Below are 21,972 nucleotides of genomic sequence, written 5' to 3' on the forward strand. Positions count from 1 at the left end.
GCTTGAAAAGCCATCATTTAAGGATAAGATGGTGGCAACAAATGTTGAAAAACGAGATGGGCTGTTCTTCTACTTCGTAAACAAGAAGTTTTTTCTAATCAATTCAGACGAATGTGTTCTGCAGTAGCCTTTTATTTTTCAACCGGTTTTCGAAATGTTTGTTGGCCCAAATGAGCTCGTTTTTCTACATTTTCAAAAGTATCTGGCTTAAAAACCCAGTGGTGCGATTAATCCAAGTACGTCCTTGCTTTAAATGCCATATGTTTACTTGGTAAGCGCCGCAAATTACTGGAATCATGGCGACAACCCTAGAAGCCAAGTGAGTCGCGTGGCTCCCCGGGATAGTTGCGTGTAATTAAGTCACAACGACGTCGCAGAAGTTGATTTAATGTCAACAGCAGGGCACCGGAATGCTGACAGATTGCGAGTTCGCGTGCGAGCTTCAAATCATAGCAACAGCCGCAATTAAAACAAGATTGAGCGAGTATTTTGGCTCAAGAGCTAAACAAGTGTCCCTTGAAGTCCGCAATCAACAAACGGCCGTGCTTTAAACATTGGAGAAAATTTCGTTTCATCTTATCATTGAGAAACTGGGTTTTTCCACTTTTCAAGAACTCGAAAATATGTTTTTTAAACAAATGTCGCCAAACGCGGCTCATTTGTCTGCAATTCTGAACAGCAATCCTTCATAATTTTTCTTGTGGGACACTTAAAAAAAATTGCGAAAATCAAAAGCTGTCCTTTCAGCCACGAAAGGTCATTTGTCTGCAATCCTCTACAACAGTCCATTTAAATTTGTTTATCTTGTGGGTTAAATTAAACAGCTACCTTGCTATGAATATAGTGTGTGACATTTTTGAACCAAAGAGGTTAATTTTTTGTAGCCAAATACTTTTGCATCTGTCTCCAATTTATAGAAAAATGTCTCGTTTTACTGCCCTAATTTTTGCCATATCAGAATCCATATTAACAGAGGCTGGAAGATTTAAATTGATTGTTTTGTTGGTTTTGCACCCTTCAATAAATAGAATTTGTCAACAGATAGCTCGTTCAGGCTGCTTTGTTAAATGTTCAAAATTCCAAACACTATAAACTATCAGCACCTCACTTGAGAATCCCTCGCTGCATAGAGTTTATAACCGTTGATAGCAACTTATAACTAACATGCAAAGGGCGTTGTTATATCGATTGGAACGTTTAAACAATGTTAGCTTTGTTTGGTTGTTTTGTTATTTTTCTTTTGCTACAACAGATGTTATGTCGTCAACAATGCATATTGTTTTATTGGAACGTCCAAACAATAGTACCTATAGCTGTTGGTATTTAAGGTTTACGCAGCTTGCATATTCCACAGAAGTGTGCGTTCTTTGCATGCTTATCACCAGCTTATCTGCAATTTCAACAGTAATTTGTTCGTCCTAACAACCTGGGGTCGGCGGTCGGTCTAAAAATAGCCGCATAATAGGTGTTTAGTGGCTAATGTACGCAAACAGAGCCCGCTAAGATGCTATCGAAAGAAACAATTGACTTCTCGCTCTCGCAACAATTGAAAGGATCAGTCGAAAACTAAACCGCTGTGAAAATAAAACTGATGGGTTTTTCTCCTTTTTGTGAAGCGCATAAATTCAATTACACGCGGCCAACTCCAGACTGCAGCCAGTTTATTAAAGGCTTATAGAAAAGCAAATAAACCTGGAGTTCATTGCTCTCCACCACTGAATGCCAGCCATGCCAAGCCAGAACCAGCAAAACATTTGATCCTATCTTATGAGGGCTAATGGATTCCCCGAAGGTGGGTAGGTCTCGTAGTGGCACTAAATCCCGGCAAATTACCCCACTAACCTCAGATGGTCATTACTTCCACCAAAGAACGTGATCGCAATTGGCCGGGTTAAGAAAAACACGGAGTTTGTATTGGAAGTGGATAAAAGGTATTCTTATTATACTACAAGAAGTTCTTTTCTTTTTTGAGTATTTATTTTATTCGACTCTTCGGCTACCTATACAAGACGCCTTTGTCAGGGAATGAAACAACGCCACGCTAAACATATTGCCGGAAGAGCTTCTTTTAGTATACTATACCTCGTAGCAACAGGCTGTATATTTTTCCTAGTTCTTTATAAATCACCCAAAAATGGGACTTAAACGATTCCTATTTTGGCTTTAAAAGAAGAAAGGAAGAAAAGAAAAATAGGATTTACTTTGATTTCATAATTAACATCTTGGTTAACAACATGAGATCAAACTTATAAACAGAATCCAAAAAATTCACAAACCATAAGAATATTTTATCAAATAAAAATGACAAAGAACCACTTTCAACAAAAACTTAGATGTTTAGAAAATAGTATTTTTAAAACAGACAACATTTCCTTGTTTCTCAAAATGACGCCATGCTAAATTTCAGTCACCATTGTAATGCAAACCTACATCATTTAGAAAACTCAACAAAACTGCAACAATTTTCCGAGAAAATTTCCCGGTGTAATTTTGACGACAACAATAGTTTGTTTGATCCTTTGAATGATCGGCGACACGACCATGTAAATCGCACCACAAAGCGTGTAATCGAATTCGAGTCCAAGTTGAATTAACAGCAGACGAGTGAAAGTAAAGTAGCAAAGAGGGGAGCGATTGCAGCAGATAAGCGCGACATTTGAGCCCCAATTGCGACGTAAGTGTCGCGGACAAACGGAAAAACGTGTCGCGTCCGATTTCAACTGCGTCATGCGTAAAGTCGGCATCAAAACATAGAAAACTACAAATTGGAAAAAGTGTTGTAAATTGTCTAGTTTTAAAGCCAATACAAAAGTAAGAAGACGTGATAAGAATATCAAAGCCCATACAGAAGTAGGTTGCATTTTGGACGTTTCGAATAACTCTTTATTCATTTTCAACTTCAACGATGTTGGTCTTACTACAACTTCCAACCATTATGCTCCAAAAGTAAGAAGCATTTGTAAACTTCATTTTCTTCCAAGAATTTTAAACATTCACAAAATGCTACCTAACCCTGTATGGGCTTTGGTTTCGCAAAATTAAATCGTAAATCGTATCTTAAAATCCTATACAAAAGCAATACCAAAAGCTGCACAAAAATAAGAAGCATTTTGTAAACCCTATGGAACAAATTTTTCTTGTGTATGGGCTATTCATTCCACATTAGTCATTATTTCTCCAATCCAGGAAGTGTCGGTGTATGTTGTAGTGATAGAATACACAGATTTGTTTCAAGTGCGCAAGTTTAAGGAAAGGTTGGCGAGCAATCATCTCCAAGAACAACAATCACAACCGGGCACCGGGAGTTGGGCGTAATTGCGCAATTTGTCGCGAGCAGATGCTTTGACCAACCCACCTCGAATTGTCGCAAACATGCTGACGTCACTAGCCTCAGATGTGTTGCCAGATAAGCAAGTGATGACGTAATGTATGTTTCCACTCGAGATGTCCTCGCCGGTAATTGGGTCGCTGGAAAAGCAAGATGAAAGAAACTTCTCGCGACATTTTGTGAAAACAACGAGGTTTGAAAACATCAAATTTGTCACAAGTTGATCAGCGAAGGGGTGTGATCGTAAATTAAGGGAGGGGCGGGGAAGAAGAAAATTAGAAGATGAATTTGTTTGCGAAGAGTGAGCCACATTTTGGTCTTCCTAGTTTCTATTTTTTAAATTGTATTTTAATCTAGTAAACCTCTTTTTTATTTAAACCACACAAAACTTAAACCACACGAACGAGAAATGACAAACTTAGGGCAGTTAAAAACAAAATTATTTTAATACTTAAACAATTGACATTTCTTTGTCTAGTCTAGGCCATTTTAAAATGCACAAACTTTATTTTGTTTCCGGTTCTAAAAATATGAAGATTCAGTAAAACTAATTTTGATAACCAGGATATATTTTGTTAACGTTTTAAACTTGAAACAGTAAATCCAAAAAATCCAATTAAAAAATGGTCAACAATAAAATTCTTGATTAAATAAAGTTAAAGTCGTCATTTATTTTCAAGGTTCTTATTTTTTTTGATTTTCTAAATAGCGATTGAGTGCAATAAAAACAATGTTAAGGCAAAAGGGGTTTTATTCGATATTTTATTGAACAAAAAATTTATCTCACAACAAAATCGCAGCCTCAGTATTTAACCCAGATATCGACGTACCGCGCGTCACCGATTGTTACCAATTGTTACGTATACAAAGGGACTTTCTTGTCGTCCAACAACTACTTGGGATAATTAGGCGTTTCTGCCGCTAACTGCGCGCGCTTTGCAGCTATCCCATTGTTACGTGTGATCGCGTAACAGGCGCTGAATGGATCGCGATGCAACTTTTGTTCCCACGAGTTCAGGTTGTGGGAAAAGTGACGCTCCTACCGATATTTGACATGTCGAGTAACATTACGTATTCTGCAAACATCTGGTGGGGAGAGCTACAATTTGTGGAATAATTGCAGTTCATTGTTGAGTGCCTGTGGTTGCGAGGTTGTTGAAAATGATGGGAAAACACAAAAATGTGTTGGAACTCACAAGTAGTATGGGAAAACACTGGAAAAATAACTATAGACATACTGAGGATATTTATAACAGCCACTGGAATATTTAACGAGACTTTTAATTTTTAATAAAAAAATTCTTACCCACTTCTTAAAAAAACTCAATAAAATGACGCTGTTAAAATCGAAACCACGAGACTCCATAAAGATTCAATCAAAACACTTTAAACCAGAGATAAGGGCCGATGAGTTGTTTTCTTACATTATACGCAGAATACAAAGCCAAGTGTTTCACGGAAATCCCATTTTTAGCCGGAATTGTGCGTCTGCGGTCGCCGCGAACATGGCAATAAACACTTTGGACCGATTCCGAACATCTGCGGGAAAACCTCCGCAAATTTCCGGCCAAAGAAAACAAACTTTCCAATACGCGACGCAAATTAGCCGGGCAAGGAAAACAAGCGCGCGAGCTTTTCCGCGAAACACAGGCTCCCGGAATTGTTGACGCTCGCATTGTGACGTCAAAGTCGCGCGATTGGCTCAAGGACGACGTGACCTTGAAGCGGTGATGGATCGGATGAGCCGAGCGTTGGTTATATCGGATGAGGGCGCGGTTATCTGATGGAAATGGATTGAAACGGAAAGATGAGAAGTAAGGTTGTGAGCGGATTCCCAGCGGGTGGCCACAAGATAAGCGCTCCACTTCACTTGGTTCCTTGATTTATCTCCTGTTTCTTGACTTTGACACAAATTCTGTGAAGTTTCGCTTTGAATTGCGCAGCTGGGATCGCACACGGAGAAGGTGTTAACTCTTGAGACAGTTTAAGTTCCTTTGCGACTTAATTCCGATTAAATTTTTTCTAGCACCTCTTATAAGCCAGTGGGTTAAGCATTGTTTGTGTTAAATATTCGCTGGACTAAACCGTGACAAAAACGTATATCTAAAGTTTAAAAAAAAACAGTAAATTAAATGTAACATAAATTAAAAACACTAGTACTTTCGTAAGCATTGAGGTTGTACAAATACCATCGCACTGGTTAAAAAATATAAAAAATATATTGAATAAATGTAAAAAAAATTGTTTGAATGCCTTTATGGTTATGTAAAACATACCTTATTTGAACAAAGCAAGATTATAAACCCACAGCTTGTATCGGTCGAACTAAATTTCGTTGTTCGAAAACTTTACGTTTAAGCAAATAAATTGAGTAAAACACTTTGAGGTTGGTAAATACCAAAGTTGGAAATCTGAAAGCTATTCTTTACCAATAAAAAGCAAAAATATGTTTAAAAGCCTTTTAACTGAGCAATAAGCACGGTAATCATGAACAACTTGTAACGACGACATTTTGTTTTTTGATAACCTTAATTGTCGTAAGAAGACACGACATTTGTCGCAAATACAAAGTGTACACGTCGTGGTCAGTTGGGTGACCCACTGACCGGCTAGCTGTCCACTTTTGTCCAGTGCGTACGTGACCTCAAGACCAGCTAGCCGCAAGCGAGATTGCACGGAATGCGCCGTGGTATGGGACGATCGTGGTTTGATTATAACCTACATAAACACAATCTCCACTCAATGTCATGCATTCAACCAACCAACCCTCACCTTTCTCTCTTCGTTCTCTCGCTTACTCTCCTTTTTCTATTATCTCTCTCTCTTAATTTCATTATTTTGCTGACAATTTTTCTCTTTATTTCTTGCGCGATTGAATTCTTCCTCCAGTTCATTTTCTGCACTTGTGCAATTTAGCTTCCCTATGATAGCCTGGGCGTAGATAAGCCGGTTAAAATTGCCTCAGCGCTTATATTAATGGCTCCTTAAACTTGGCAGCAACTCGGGTTCGCTCGGCTTTGCAAACTTTGCAATATTTGACCTTAAACATCGCACACTTTTGTATACAAACTATTTTCTTGCGTAACTGTTTACATAAAAACTAGGTCGTAAGGACAGCACAGGTCAAGATTTTTTTTGAGTTAAATATAGTGAACTCTTAATAAACAATCGTTTTTTATTGAAAATATTTTCTTCAATAAAATGTAGACATAATTTACTAAATTAATTCGTGTTTGGCTTTCAACAAAGCCTTTATGTTTAAACGATTTAGATAAATATAAATTTGTTGAATTGTAAGTTTTATTAGTAGCCTATTCATTGGAGCACCTGTAATATCGACTATGTTTGAAATGAATAGAATAGCGAGTTATTCGAAACGTTGAAAATGCAGACTACCATTGTATGGACTCTGATATTCATTCTAAGTCTAACTACAACCTCCAGCCATTGTTCTCTTAACCTTTTTTTCTGACGCGCCCCCCACGAAAAGCAATTCGATATTTTTTAATTAAATATCACTGATACATCACGGGGGCTGCTCCAAAGAAACATATATAGCTTTCAACATTTCGTTGTCAAATTTAGCAGCCTCAGATGTTGTTCAGTTTAGTAGTACACGAAAATGGGCGCGAAATTGCTTCACAAACAAAAACAAATTAAGCTGAACCGACCGAAACAAGGCGAGGTCGGACCTGAGCAGTTTGGTCGGAGGTGTTTCGACAGCTTCACAAACCAACGCCCTAATCCGGAAAACTGTCGGTTTTATTTAGCTCAGTAATGTTTATCCTCAGTTTGAGGTGATTGGAGAAAAACAGATCGCGGCTTAAATAACATTTATCCACAGACAATTTAATTACTGGATTTTTTAACTAGTGCCTTTTATATTAAACTGTTTTCCTGTCTTTAAAGTATTGGCTTAGTTGTTTTTTTTTGGCCAACAATGTTTTGGATAGTTACAGCTATATTCATGTTTATTTTACATTGTTAGCTTGTATTTTCAAGTAACCTACAAGCGGCGTACTTTGAGAAAATTTGGCGGTTTTAGATTAGGAGGTTTAAATTTGAGCATTGACTAATTTTTTTATGAGAAATATTTAGAGATGTAATTACTCCAACACTTCCGTCTGTGTAAACAGCAATTTCCAAAAGTGTCAGACGGCGCTGCTGTAAGTTGCTTTAGTGTCGTGTCCCTTACGAGAATGCGAATTACCACAAAGTCCCCACTCCGCCTCAATTAAGCACTTCCAACATACGCAATGCATCGGCCCAACTAATATTATGTGCTTACGATAATTGCAACCTCTCCGACAGCTTGAAATTGCTATAAAATGTATTTTTTTGACAAGGGTTTCATTCAAGGAGAATCCTCCAAGGCACCACATGTTCCACTTTGAGAAGGTTAGGTCGTATTTCGCATAAAATAAACTTTCTATCGCGGTGATTTGCATACAGACAATGGGCGTCGCGAAGGGCGTGATTATCTTAATTAAACTTGTCCTCGTCTAAATTTAGTGGCAATTCGCTTCCAGTCATACTTCGCTGTGAGAATTAAAATGGCTAAACTAATCTTTTAAAATTAGCTTTTTCCTAATTTTTCCAGTGGGATGGTAGACTTTGGAATTTAGATTACATAAACTGGTTCAAAGTTTACAATTTAAACAAGAACTTGGGGTTTTTAAATATATACACTGTGAGGTTTGGGTGGAAAGGAAAATATATTTTCTACTTGACTTCATTTTCAATTTTAAATTAATGATTGTTAAATTAGGAGAAATTGGTCTAGAAATCGGAGAATAAACGTCCATAAAAGTGACAAAGTAATAAAACGTGTATTTGTTGTTGTGACCTGAAAGGTAACGAATCATTTTGGACAAATCACAATTATGTGTTTTTATAATGCATTTTTTCTATAAAATTCCGTTATTTATCTTAATTTTTGCACATAAAACAATTTACTTGCTACTATGTTTTGTTTTTGTTATATTTGAGTGGAGTTGCTCATAATAATCAGACGAGTTCCAAATTTTTACAATTTAACGTGAACTTGACCTAAAGTTTACTTGGCTACATTATGACTTGGGCTGGGACGGTATTTTATAGATGACTGGACTGGGATTTAAGTCATTCCTAATTGACTTACAACAGGGAATTAAAAACCTTTATATACTGTTGGTTGTTTGAGTGGCACATCATCACCTTTAGGTTGCTTTTGCACGATATTGCAAGATTCCAACGCTTTAAATAAGATAATCCTGATGTAAATCTTGCTCCGGCTTACAACAACAACAAACTTCATCGAAACCAAACTAACACAAAAATATAAACCCAAGAATCGTCGAGTCATGGTTCGGGCGAAATCTTGAGAAACGCCTCAAAAACATCGCCTTGTCATCGTGATCTGCTGCACCATTGTGTCGTCATAGTGGCCCCGGTTTGAAAAATGCTTAAGGTGTTTAGGTTCGTTTGCAATGCGCAGAAGGTGAATGCGACCAAGATAAAGCAATTCGTGGCGACCACGTTTGACTTAATAATCTCGGCTCGGGTAATAAGCCTCGATCGCGGGGAAATGATCTTATCACTTCTGCTCTGCGATCGATATCTAACCTTATTGCTACAATACAACAAGTTGGCGATGAGGTCAAAACGTGGAAGATGTCACGTCCTTTTCGCTAAAAATACTACATTTGATCACTCAAAGGATTTTGTGTCGCGAAAAAGTCGCAAATTTGTCACAAACGGTCGATTTTAAACCTCACCTTATTCTTTCCGTTTTTCGACTCTAATTTTTAAACTTTTGTGCAGAAGGCAAATATTGTGACACTCAATTTTATTTCTTTTTGTACTATGGATTAAAACTGCATTTTTATTTGTGAAATTTGATGCTTAATGAGAAACATAAACGAAATTTACTAAGTGTAAAGATATACCGAAAAGATGTATGCTGATAAAAAAGGGCATATTTTAAAAACTATGGAATAATGTTTATTTTTACCTTAAGCAGGAAAAAGCTATTAGGGCGTTAGCGAAGAAACCTTGGGTTCTAAAATAAACTTCAGTATTTTCAAACAAACAACAATTACTTTTGAATTAGTGGAAAGAGAATTACATTAGGGCGTAGAACGGAGTTTTTGTAAACAAGATAAGACATCCGTGCCCATAAACCATGTCTTGCCGGTGATCAACCGCTGGAAGAATGACTCCACGTAAATAAAGATCGCGCGATAATCGAAACTACTGATTGATGCATCACGCAAAAACCCTTGTTTAGGTTAGTCTCTGTAAATGGCCGTATTTGTCTTATTCTGAATCGGGGAATCAGGTGGCACTATATATACCCAAATTGTATTTTCGACTAGCGCCTTAAAACTTTATATAGTTCCACCTGATCACCTTGGTTAGGTTAGAGTTCTAAATAGGGAAATCAGGTGGCACAAAATATTGACAAATTGTATTAAATAAGCTTTTTGAAGCTTGTCGATAACCAATACAATTTGCCTTTATATATTGCCACCTGATTACCTTGTTTAGGCTAGGGTTTTACCTTTCACTAAAACTTCTGCTTTTATCCCAAATCGTCGCTCTCAGTTGACTCACCTTGACGCGACCTTGAACGGGCGTTTTTTTGTTTACGCTTCAGTGGAGCCACGTGGTCGGCGCGTGCACAACGCCCCTATTGTCCACGTGCATGCGTTTGTGACGTAATAGAGCGTAGGGGGTCGGTGGTGATTTATTTGAAAATAAACAGAGCATCCGCTTTGCGGTTTGGTTCGCGTCTTTTAAAGATAAAGATCGAAAATAAGGGAAGATACATAGAGGCAGAATTCAACATTAAAGTTGACTTTGAAAAAGAAAACTAGAGCAAACGCTTTTTGTCGCACACAGAAATTCAAGTTTTCATAATTCTTGCTATGAAATTGGTTTTGTTTTGGCAAGTTTTTATCCAATCCTGAAATACAACCTACACAGCGAAGACTTTCGCGAAGTTTTTAGCGATTATTACGACTTTAAGGGATTTCTGTGCAAGAAAAGCAATGCTAGAAATTGTCTGTTGTGCGATTCGAACTCACGACCTCGGAACCGTGTTTTGCCTCAATTTAATAGAAATTTTAGACACGACCGGTTATCAAACAATGTGTCTACCGTTATGATTGGTCACTTAATCTTAAATACAAAATTACAGTGGCACAAATATGTATGATATCAGCAGTTAAAGCCATCTTTTATTTTTCAACAAAAAGTTAGATCAAGATAGTTAAGCTGGGAACCCAGTTTTTTACTGATATATATATATATATATATATATATATATATATATATATTGATTGAAATCGTAGTAAGAATACCAAAGCCTATATGTAGGTGTCATTTTGAACGTTTCCAACAAGTCTTTATTCATTTTCAACATCATAGTACCTACCTTCGGTAATGATATTCTTACTACGCCTTACTACAACCTCCAACCATTATGCTCCAAAGATAACAAAATTATTGTCAAAAAATCGTAAATATTATGATTTCGTCTAAGAATCAGAATCAGCTAAAAACTTAGCTCATGAACAATAATGTTAGCCTTATTGTATGCAAAAGCGTTAAAACAGTGTAGTCTTGCAAACGATGCGAGTTAAAGTGAAGCAGTAGAAGCACACAGAGCATAAGGTGATAAGTTCACTGTAGGTCTGGCACAGAGGCTCGTTTTCTCAATACAGTGGATTCCTAGAAAATACATCGGTATGTTGAAGCAGTGATCGACCGTCAGCAAGCAACAATCAGCAGCAAGTGAGTGCAGATTGGAGATGCATAGATGGGAGTTGCTATAATGAACCCTTGGCAGAGCTTTCCATGGGGCTTGTAATGCATCGATAAGGAATCCAGCGTAGACTAAAAGTGCGAAGATGAGATTCCAATTAGGTTGTTTGTTTCTTGCACACTGAGCTGCCAAGATAAGAGGATCAAGCTTACTTCTGTTGGAGCCTTAATCTCGAACTCGTGACGGAGAAGTGAGTTTATCCTTATTGAGACTCACGCGGGAACTCTCCAGTGATAAACGCACTTTAAAGTGATAAGGTTGTTGAAGTCCTCTGCATCTAGCTTCTGTTTGTCGCCTTCACATCGAGATAGCGATCTGGAACAAGGTCGTAGAGTGGCACAGTAGTTAGCAATATTATCAGCAAGTGGACTTTAGACTTGGCTTCTTGGTATTTGCGTGAGATAAGTGGCATGTTGTTGGACAGTAGCGTTTAAAGTGCAAGGGAAGTAAACTGCTGAGGAAAAATTCCGCGGTAAACTAAAGGTTTAACTACAGTAAAAGGCGAGGAAAGTTTGTTTCCTTAACAATTTAAGATTAAATATTTAAAAATTAATCAATTTTTAAACGAAGAATTATTAAATCGTACAAGAGTGCTGTCCCAATCTCTGCTTGAATCGCAGGATTCAAAGACGACCGGGAAAAGTTTATTGGCTTTTTGTTCACTGTTTATCTACTACAATCTAGTGTTAAGCCATTTGGCTCAATGAACGTCAAAAAACAAGTAATGAGAAAAATAGCAGTTAAAGAGTTGACTCAAATATTAAGCTCAAACAACCCTACGTCGATCTACGTTTATTGTCGGACAAAGTTTTGCGAAAAAACAGCGAAAATTTTCGTTCAAACTTTCCCTGACAAGTCTTTTGTGCAATTAGTTGGCCTCCATTGTCCAGTGAGTCCGAATATGGTCATTTGTGAAGTGTGGCTTGCATTTTTGACTGAGCGCCGGCGACAAGTTACAAGGACGCGCGGTTTAAAACCCGATTATCGCCTGATTGGATTTGTTAGCGGGTCGGAATCTGCAACATTTCCGAGAAAACTCGTGTTAGCGATCACGTGGGGAAGTTTGTAACTAGAGCCCGAGATTTCTGTTGTGGACTTTTACGAGCAAAGCAATAACTTCCATTCTTACCAAGAAACAGCGAAACTTTTTAATGAGAAAAAGCTTTTAAGAGCTGGTTAAGATTTTTAGTCTATAAATTTTACAATGAACTTCAACCACAAATAAACCAGCAAAGATATACGATTTTAATCCGCCACCAGATTGTAATTAAGGATTTAGAACTAAATCATAAGTCCCAGGCCAACTTATCCTAGCACAGACCTTCAGCTCACATTGCAATCGTCAAGGTTTAATTTAAAGAGGTAAACTGCGTATAAATATGATGTTGCTAATAAATATAAATGTACACTGCGTATGTTCCAACGAGCCTTTGAAAGTGAGATCCATAATTCCAAGTTCGCCTTTACGCACCACATCTCATATTTCCACGCTATTCAACAGTCACTCATGTACATATCGATTTTCGCTTTGGCTTCTGATGATATTGTCAGCGTTTATAACGTCCAAACCCCCGGTTGCAATTTACTGTTCTGACGCATTTTGCCCAAGCCATTACATACTTACAGCAAAGACGCGACGCAAATCCGCCAAGATTCGGGCTTCGGCAAATGTCGCAGCAATATTCCTGAATTATCGGCAGAAAGCTCACAATTTAAATACACCGGGGTGACCCTTACATATAATCCTTCATATTATCCAAACAATTTGAAAAGAGTTCCAGTTTACGAAAGACCTGAGTCGTTGGGCTTGAATTGCACCCTGACAAAAGTAATGGTGACCACCAGGAGATTAGAATTATACCGACAGTTCTCGCGTCTGCCTGTGACATCACCATTACAACATTGTGACGCACGTGTTCGAAAGTTCACTTGATTACAAGTTTGTTGCGCAATTCTGCGATTATTTGATAGTTTTGTTTCTTTGTGATTTGGTTGTTGGGAAAGCCCCTCGTGTTAGAATGACGTAAACTAGATCGCGAGAAAATGAAAATAGACTTTTCTGATTGCATTTTAGATATTTAACTCTTTAGCGCGGTGGCTCCAGACCTGGGGGTCGCAAGAGGTTGTCAGGAGATTTAGCGTATGGCAAAGTGGTTTTAGTCAATTGATTTAAACTTGCTTTACGAATAGGTTAACACACTCAGCTGATTAAAACCCTGATATGGATTTCGTGAACTCGATATTTAAAGCGGCAGTATTTTAACAACACGGTTTATTTATGGTGAGTTCATTAAGTATTCTAAAGAAAATTGCATAAGTTGGACAGTGGACACCTTATATAACGTAATGTTTGTGTGTGAATTTACGCGCCCCACAAACACGAGGAACTGACATTTGTTTAAAGCTAATACAAGCGCCGTCACGCTCTAAAGCCTTCACAAGGTCTAATGCTGTTGTTCTCAACCTTCCCTTAGAAATAATTAATAGATTGCGGAAACTCTACAAGATTTTTCCGTAGGTAATTCATTAGAATGTCACAATAAACGGAACTGGAACAACACACATCAACTCTACGCACGTAGGAAGTTTTAATTTGATTTTCCACTCTAATCTTTACAAAAAATTGTAAGAGTTGAGCAAAAATCAGATTCTTAAAAATTCCTAAATATCCTTAGGCACCCTTGGACATTAGAAATGACACCCCGGTTGAGAACCACTGCTTCACTGTCAATCAACTTCAAAGCATAATGGTTGGAGGTTGTAGTTAGACGTAGAATAAATATCAAAGCTACAGAAAGTAGGTAGCATTTTGAACGTTTCCAATAAATCTCTATTCATTTCAACAAGCATTTATTCGAAATTTTCACAAAATATTCTACGTTAAAGTCAATGTGACGCACAACAATGGATCAAGTCGCGAAGCAACAATCGGTTGGGCACCTGGCCGAATATGACGTCACAATTGCACGGGCGAGAAGCGTCAATAAACAAAGCGCATTGTTTGGGGCTCGCGCGGTATCCGACTCCAGAGAAAAAAACGTGGCGATGGCAATTGTGACATAATAGCCGGTAACGAACAGAGCGCGATATTCAGGGGGGTGCAGGGGTTTGGGGGGAGGGCGATAATCCCGAAATTGCGATTCGATGCCGGAAAAACGCAGAGAATTGAAGCCAATTTAAAAGTCGGGTCGAATTGACGCCAAGTTACGTAATGCGCCCGATAGAAAGCTTGAAATTGCCCCAAAGTTCGCGGCAGCTTCGTTCACAAACCTAGAGTGGTGAGGCGTGGTCACGTGGTCTGTGCCGTGGTTTCAGCCAGAGGCGCCTTTTTTGCGAAATTCGCGAAGAAGTTTTTCTGGCGAGGGCGGGCGGCTATAAATACGCTCGGCGCGGGGATTAGAAGCTGACAAGTTGGCCGATGGCTGGGCAGCAAAGATCGGGGTTTGTCACCTTTAAGCCACCGGAATTTTAACTTGCGTCAATCGACGCTTTTATATCGTGATATGCATCATCACTGGACGCTATAAAGCTTAGTGGCGTACCATTGCATGGTTTAGTGGTCAATGATAGCTGCAGAACTAGGATAAAGCAGTAGGCAATAAACGATAGAAAAGCACAAAGATCTAACTGAGTCTGTTGCAAGTGGCAGGAATATCAAAGTCCATTAAGAAGTACGTTGCATTTCGAATCGTCTTGAATTGAACGTTTCGAATGAAACCTTCGCGTATGGAGTTTATTCCACTACGTTTTCTTCAACCTTAAACCATTAGGCTCCAAAGTTTATTGACTCTGTTGTGTTTTTCAGCCTTAAACCAGCATTAGCAACGAGCAACGAAAAGTGCGCGAACGAATTCGCTGAAAGTCAAAAAGAACAAGAAGAAGAAGAAGCGACCAAGTCAAGCTCGAATCAGCAAGAACAAGACTTGGACAACGCGAAGCATTGTGACGAAGACAATAGAGATTACACCCGCGAGGACTGTACTATGCCAAGTGTAGAGGTGGTCAACTGTCCTAAGGCAACGATGAGAGATCTGGCGGAACCCGTGTTCGACGTTTGGAGACTCGACCGCGATTCAATGGTCGACCACATTGAGTGAGTAAAAGCACCGAAAATTTATAAACAGATGAGTTTAATAAACGTAGGGTGGCTTGAAAAAGTATGGAAAAAAACAGTTCAAGAAAAAAAAAACTTTTTAAACTTTAGATTTTGATGCGCTAAAAATATTTACTTGGATTTTGTTTTATAAAACTGAAAAAAACTCCTCAAAAAACACTACGAACTTTATAACTGGGTTCAGCAAACTTTAGCCGCCACTTCAAATTGCGACGACATCGCTTAACTCGCCGATGTACGTCATAGTTTGGGCGTTAACCTTGCATCTGTGTTTGTAGTTGTGAGTGGCTTGTAAGCTCACAGCACACATAAGTGCGACATGAAAGTTGCAAGTGCAGTAAATTACCGCGAGTGGCAACACAATTTGCAGACGCACCTTGAAATTTGAAACCATTTTAAAAGTGAGCCAAAACAAATTAAACGTTTGCTAAAGATTAAAAAAAACGTCGCACCCTTCTTAACTTATTAAAGAAGCTGAAACTTTAAAAAAGGTTTTCGAAAAAAATTTGCTAAAGTGGAAAAAAACGCCGCACCCTTAATAATTAGATCTCAAGAAGCGGCAAAGTTTAAAAGTTCGAACAAAATTTCCCGGGTTAAAAAAGTCCATTTGCCCGACCTCGGGTGCGTAGAGTGACAACAACATTGAGTTGTGTTTGGTGAAAGCATCTCGTTCCACGATCGTGACACCGAAGTGCTTCGCTTGTTTCCCGATCCCAGATAATCCTCGGCTCAAGGAAATCGTTCCTTCTGCAGAAATAGCGACGCGAGACGCGATAAGCTTCTGAACTTTCACCGCGACCCGCTTCTCAATAGTGCGACGTTGCGCTGAAAGTTTGACGCATTCTAAGGTTTTCTGAAATGTCACGAGATTTTTGATCTAGTTAATGTAAAACATTTAAAATCCGATATTTCGATTTTAAATTGCAAAATAAACTCCTAAAACTGCTGAATTTGAAGCAACCGCCTTAATGTTCCCGATATTTTCTCAGGTACATGTATCACGACCTCGGTGTGGTTAAAGCCTGGAGGATCCCGAGAGCAACTCTCCGTATGTTCCTCCTGGGAGTAAGGGAGCGTTACCAGGACAACCCTTACCACAACTTCAAGCACTGCTTCTGCGTCACACAGGTAAAAAAGTCGCCAAAAATCGAATTTTTTAGCGCAAAAATGGGAAAAATATAAACATTTTAACCTTCAAGTTCTACTTTCGAGTTAAGCAAAGTATTTTTTTATCTAAAAAAATTGGCTGAAACGCAAACATTTATTTTTGGTCGGAAAAATCACATTTCTAATTTTAGAAGATGGCCAATTAATGTGTGTTTATTCTGCAGATGGCTTACAGCATGATGTGCAAGTTGCGACTTCGTGGCCTTGTGTCTGTGGATTACCTTGGAGCTTTACTCACAGCAGCTGTATGCCACGATGTCGACCATCCCGGTCTCAACAACGCTTACCACTCACATGCAAGAACCCCGCTCGCTATTCTCTACAACTACAAGAGCATACTCGGTGAGTAACGGGGAAAAGAAAATTGCTGGGAAGATGTTTCGAACAAGATTTAAGCGATATTTCGATTTAAAACAAAATTTAGTCAAACATATATTAAACTTTAACTTCGTGCTCATAAATAAAACTGTCCTGCAGAAAAAGTCACAACCCGCTAAACTCACAATCTAACTTTTTTTTCAGAGCAACATCACTTCGCTGTGACGTGCCGCCTTCTCTCCAATAGAGAGCGAAATATCTTCAGGAACGTGAACAACAGGGATGAGGTTCTCACCAATGTTGGCGAGCTCATACTTGCCACAGACCTCGCAAGGCACAAGGAGGTCATGGAAACATACGCGGCAAATGTGGAACACGGATTCGACTTCCAGAATGGGTAAGAACAAGTTTTCAGTGGATTTTTTTAACGAGAAGCAAGTTGTGTTATTTTGATAGTTGTTTTATAAGCTTGGGTATTTTTACGTTTTGTGGGATATTTTCTAATTTAACGTAAAGTTTTTTTTTTGAAAATTTCGTACTTTAAGGCATTTCGTGATCTCTAAAGTCGACTTAATAAGCTTAAAGGCGAGATTTTTTGGTTGTTTACAAAACACAGAAAAGTTTTAAAATGCGTCGAATACTTGGTGACGCAAAAGTAGGGCGGCGCCTGTCCTGTCAATCACGACCTTGATTGACGTGCCAAGCCCCGCCCTAATTCGAACCTGATTTGCCGAATTAAGATTTCACGGCTGCGTTCGAGCTACGAACAATGCCGCGCCCGCGCTCGCTAATTATGACGTAATAGCGGCGCGAGCGTGAAATTGTCTCACATATCGCGGCGCCACGCGATTCAATTGTCCCGTCATATAGGCATGATAAATGCACAAATAAAGATGTTGTGCTCGTAAGCCGTTATGCTTTTTGGGGCAAAGTTTTGGAGAAAAGTGGTGGCGCATAAATATTTGCACGGATTGTTTGTGTAGCGCCAAAGTACAAACATAAGTGTGTGCAGAGCGGCACGTACAAACTATGTACAAGCCCTGTGTGTGGTGTTACTGATATATGGGGGTCATGGGTTGGTTTAAGAGCAAATATATGGGACGTAGTAAGCTTGGGAGGGCGAAAACATGTTTTTACCAACTTGTTGTTGCCTGTTTTTTTACGAATACCATAAAATCAATCGGTAATTGTCTGTAAACATTAGAAGCAAACAAAAAGTGACATATTTGAGCGAATTACGGCTTTCATTGACGATAAAAACGCCAATTACAAAACAGAAAATACAATAAAATCCTCAACTTAATTTTCTTCTGTCTCTTGCAGGAAGCACGTGTTAAGCATCCTCAAGATCATCATCAAATGCGCCGATGTTTCAAACGAAGTCCGACCGGAGACCGTCGCCTCCCCGTGGGTAGAGAGACTCTTCGCTGAATACTCCGAACAAAGCGCGCGCGAGAAGAGAGAAAGACTGCCTGTGACGTCATACATGGACCCAGAGCTGGTGAGTAACTTGCTGAGATGTGCTTAATGTTTTGAGTAATGTTGGAAAGGTGCTGACCATGTATTTTTGCCCAACATTTTGTAGGTAGTTTACACCTGGGCTACATTGCTTTGCATCCGAACAATTTAAATTTCCACTTTGCTGGGAAATATATCACTTTCAAACTTTTAACTTAATGTGTGCGACATAAATGCACGAACAGGCAGCTAGTGTTAGCAACATTACAATGTCCTCGGGTCACAAGCTCCGTTGTTTCACGCAGCGTCTAATTTGCGCAACCGCGCGTGGTCTTTCGCAATAATATGGGTGAAAACAATGGCGTGATGTGATATATCATGGTCGAGATGAAGTTGCGATAGGAGGGCTTACACACAAACGCCAACCATCTATCACGATTCAATCCAAGTTATTCGCTTTACGAGTTTCTGCGTAAGAGATCAACTGCTGATAAGCGATTTAATACCGACGCTCGATTGAGATTGATCGTTTAGCTGAATTGCTGACCTACCTACCACTACAAACTAATCCAGACCCTCTAAGCGACGCTGACAAGTTAAAATAAACCAGTGACGTATTGCTAGACGTCATAGGGAGGTCGTGGTAAACGGAAAGTCGTTTTTTGCCGGAAAAGTTCGACTTTTGTATTGCGCACCGCAGTGACGTACTTGTAGGTCCTTATCGCGGAACTTGATCGAAGTGAGTTGTTCTGGTGCTTACACAGCCAGGAATTCCTCGCTGAGCGCGTAAACCGGCACAACTTGGCAATATACGGTGTTTGGGTTGTGATTTGCGGTCAGGGTCACCAATGATTGACACAAAACGCACCGCGGCGTGAAATCCGCTGTAAATAAACCAACTGGGCTGAGTCAAAATAGACAGGCCATACTTGCTGGGTTCATCTCGAGTACAAGCTAAAGGTTTGCCATTTCGAAGCAAAACCGGTCACGACTTGCGCTCCAGACACAAATTAACTCAGCTTGACGTTTCCAAATCTGCGGCGGCCTTTAAACAACGGAATGTCGCCGCTAAACGCTCTTCTTATCGCAACCATTGACCTCGGGTTCCATCGCCCGCCGCAAAATAACCCTCGAATCCCCGCAGAACGAGCTCCAAGCACCCGATGTACGCGACACCCATTTAATACAAATTGCACGCGACCAGAAAATGTGGCCTTCTATCAGATTGTAGATGATCTCGATGGAACCAGCGGTGCCAGGCGCCCCTCCCCCCCTAAACGCCCGACGTCCTTTGTTGTCGCTAATAATTCAGCAAATGACACCCGCGTCGAAGCCGCTAAGTTTAGAAACATGGCTTTGCGCATAAATAAGTTTTTCGGCTTTCTTCTAATTACTTAGTTAAGATGAATGTTGCGCGGAAGTCAACAAAGCATTGACGTAAAAGAAGCGATTAATTGATTTGAAGTTGTTTTGATTGCTGCTTAATTAAATATAACCATCATCGAAATGTCAGTCGCTAATAACTTTAACGAGCGACACGCGCCATAAGAGTCGCTCGTAATTGCGCGACGAGCGACATTTGGGTCGCGATTCTCGGAACAGCAGCTGTGCTTGATTTCGCGAAAGTTGTAGAAGCCACAACAAGTTGAAATATGCGCGATAATTGCCGGGTGTTGTTGGCTGTCCGGGCACCACTGGGCACTGGACGCTCCCACATCGCTTAAATATCGAGCGGAAAATGTCGCGAGGCACAAAAGCCGAAAAACACCGGATTGGTTGGAAGCAGAGACGCGCGTAACTTCCACGATCCGATGAAAGTCGCCAAATAACGAGGTTTTGTTTGAGCGCTCCAAAAGTTAATTAGCGCCGCTAGGAATACCGATCCAGTGACACTTTTGTGACCTCTACAGTGCTACGTGAACACACGCACACACGCACACACGCACACACGCACACACGCACACATTAAGCACCTTTCCATGGCGATTAATCCTTCCGTTTTCACATCGCGATTAAACCACACAACTTAAATATATAAGCTGTGGCTGTCGAGCTTAAATGTCAATCTAAACATGTCTTCTGGCTTTTGTGGGTTTACTCCAGAGTTTAACCAAAGTCTTATTTATTTCCAGGTAAACGTTGCCGAGTCCCAGGAAAACTTCATCCGCGGAATAATGCTTCCGATGTACGATGAGCTTTGCAAGTTGGTGGTTGACGCGAGACTCTACTACGTCGCCCCACTATACGAAGCTCTCATGCGGTATGAGGTGCAGACCATCAGGGAACGTGAGGCCTGAAGTTGTCCGGCCCAATGTCACTCTGTGCCACGTGTGACGGTTCAGGCCGGGGGGTAAAACCCCCTGAAGAGGCGAAACGGACGTCATCAATCGTAAATTTTCAATGATTTTCTGCGAAAATATCACAGTACCGGATACCACATTTTCGGGCACGAACAAAACACCGCTTACCACATGAGGAAAGTGGGCATTGGTTCAGGGGCTTCCCCGCTGCACTCTCCATATGCAAATACTTCAAACGCGAAACTGTGTCAGCTTCCGCTTACCAGACCGAGCAAGGAGCAGTAGCAAAACGAACCGAGCCACTTTCCACCTTTGTACTTTTGCAACCAGCATCTGCTGTACACTTGATACAGCTCTAATGTGCTGGAATATCTCGGCGGTCAGTCATTCTGGAACTTGCGATAATTGAGCTGATGTTTCCATGCGCGGGGACAAACTTGGTCAATTTGTTGTTGGTATCTTGGTAATGGACCCTGGTTTACCCCAAGCATCTTATCGTCGTGTTTGGGGACTTTACCCACGTTTGTTATCTTGACACCGCTTCGAGCACAGCGAGTGACCTTGACCTTGACGCCGCGTGATTTTTCTACCTTTGCGTGTTTTTGTACTTTTGAGCGTTATTTTGTTCCTTTTTGCGCCGTGTTTTCTCTCCGAAAGCTGTATTCACACTTTTCACTGTTTTCACTTTTCTCATTGTAGCGTGGGGATTCCCACTAACTTATTACGCTTGTTTTATTGCTTTTCGTTTAGTTTTTTCATTTATTTCTCCTCGACCTGCGTTTTACGTCAACGAAGTTGTAAACCTAAAATAAAACTATTTTTTGTATTCAAATCTCTTCGATCGATAAAAAGTGCCAGATTAAGTATAAAAAAAATAGTGTTTTAAAATATCAGAAGGTAAAGTCAGTGCAAATAATATGTTAAAAGTTAATTACAAATGATTGCTTTAAAATTATTTTAAAGACATGACAAAAAATATTGTACTGATATCCAAGCCAGAAAGTTTTAAGAAAACTTTTAAACGAGTCTAAACATAGGAAAAAACTTAAAAAAAGTTAAAAAATAAGAATGGTTTTATTGTTCTGCTGAGAAGATAAATTTGCCGACTAAATTATGTTTTATTAAATATTTATTCCGCTCTGTTAAGAGAAAAGTAAATTGACCGAAAGTAGAAAGCATCCAATGGTTGCTCTTTCTAGGAAAGGATATTTTATAAAGGCAGATAAGATATGAGGCGATAAGCTGAGCTGTGAATAATTTTGCGGCTTTGATGTGAAATGAGGGGCTTGAAAGCTAGTTCGTTTTGCAAGTTTTAACAAAAATCTGTGAAGAACATTAAGAGAAAGTAGAACAAAAGAGTAAGACAGTTTTTCTCATCCTTTACGAGGCGATATAATTTCCTTCACTGACCTTTTGTAAGCTTAAAACAAACCAAAACCTAAAAAATAAAACAACTTATAATAGATAAAAACTCAAGTTT

At 39.5% G+C, this 21,972-nt stretch overlaps 1 protein-coding gene across 1 annotated transcript in view; it reads left to right on the forward strand.

Moving 5' to 3' along the window:
* LOC146131749 (high affinity cGMP-specific 3',5'-cyclic phosphodiesterase 9A-like) overlaps window positions 1-21,316 on the forward strand; it is a 30,061-nt gene extending 8,745 nt beyond the window's left edge. Inside the window, exons 2-7 of the mRNA XM_083396723.1 lie at window positions 14,941-15,228; window positions 16,239-16,377; window positions 16,581-16,758; window positions 16,939-17,131; window positions 18,058-18,235; window positions 20,325-21,316. Of these exons, the coding sequence (XP_083252849.1) occupies window positions 14,941-15,228; window positions 16,239-16,377; window positions 16,581-16,758; window positions 16,939-17,131; window positions 18,058-18,235; window positions 20,325-20,489 (1,141 nt within the window). The 3' untranslated portion in view covers window positions 20,490-21,316. The remainder of the gene's footprint in view (window positions 1-14,940; window positions 15,229-16,238; window positions 16,378-16,580; window positions 16,759-16,938; window positions 17,132-18,057; window positions 18,236-20,324) is intronic.
* The last annotated feature ends 656 nt before the right edge of the window (window positions 21,317-21,972 follow it).

This window comes from Ascidiella aspersa, chromosome 9, assembly GCF_963924565.1.
Source record: "Ascidiella aspersa chromosome 9, kaAscAspe10.2, whole genome shotgun sequence".
Lineage (NCBI taxonomy): Eukaryota > Metazoa > Chordata > Ascidiacea > Phlebobranchia > Ascidiidae > Ascidiella > Ascidiella aspersa.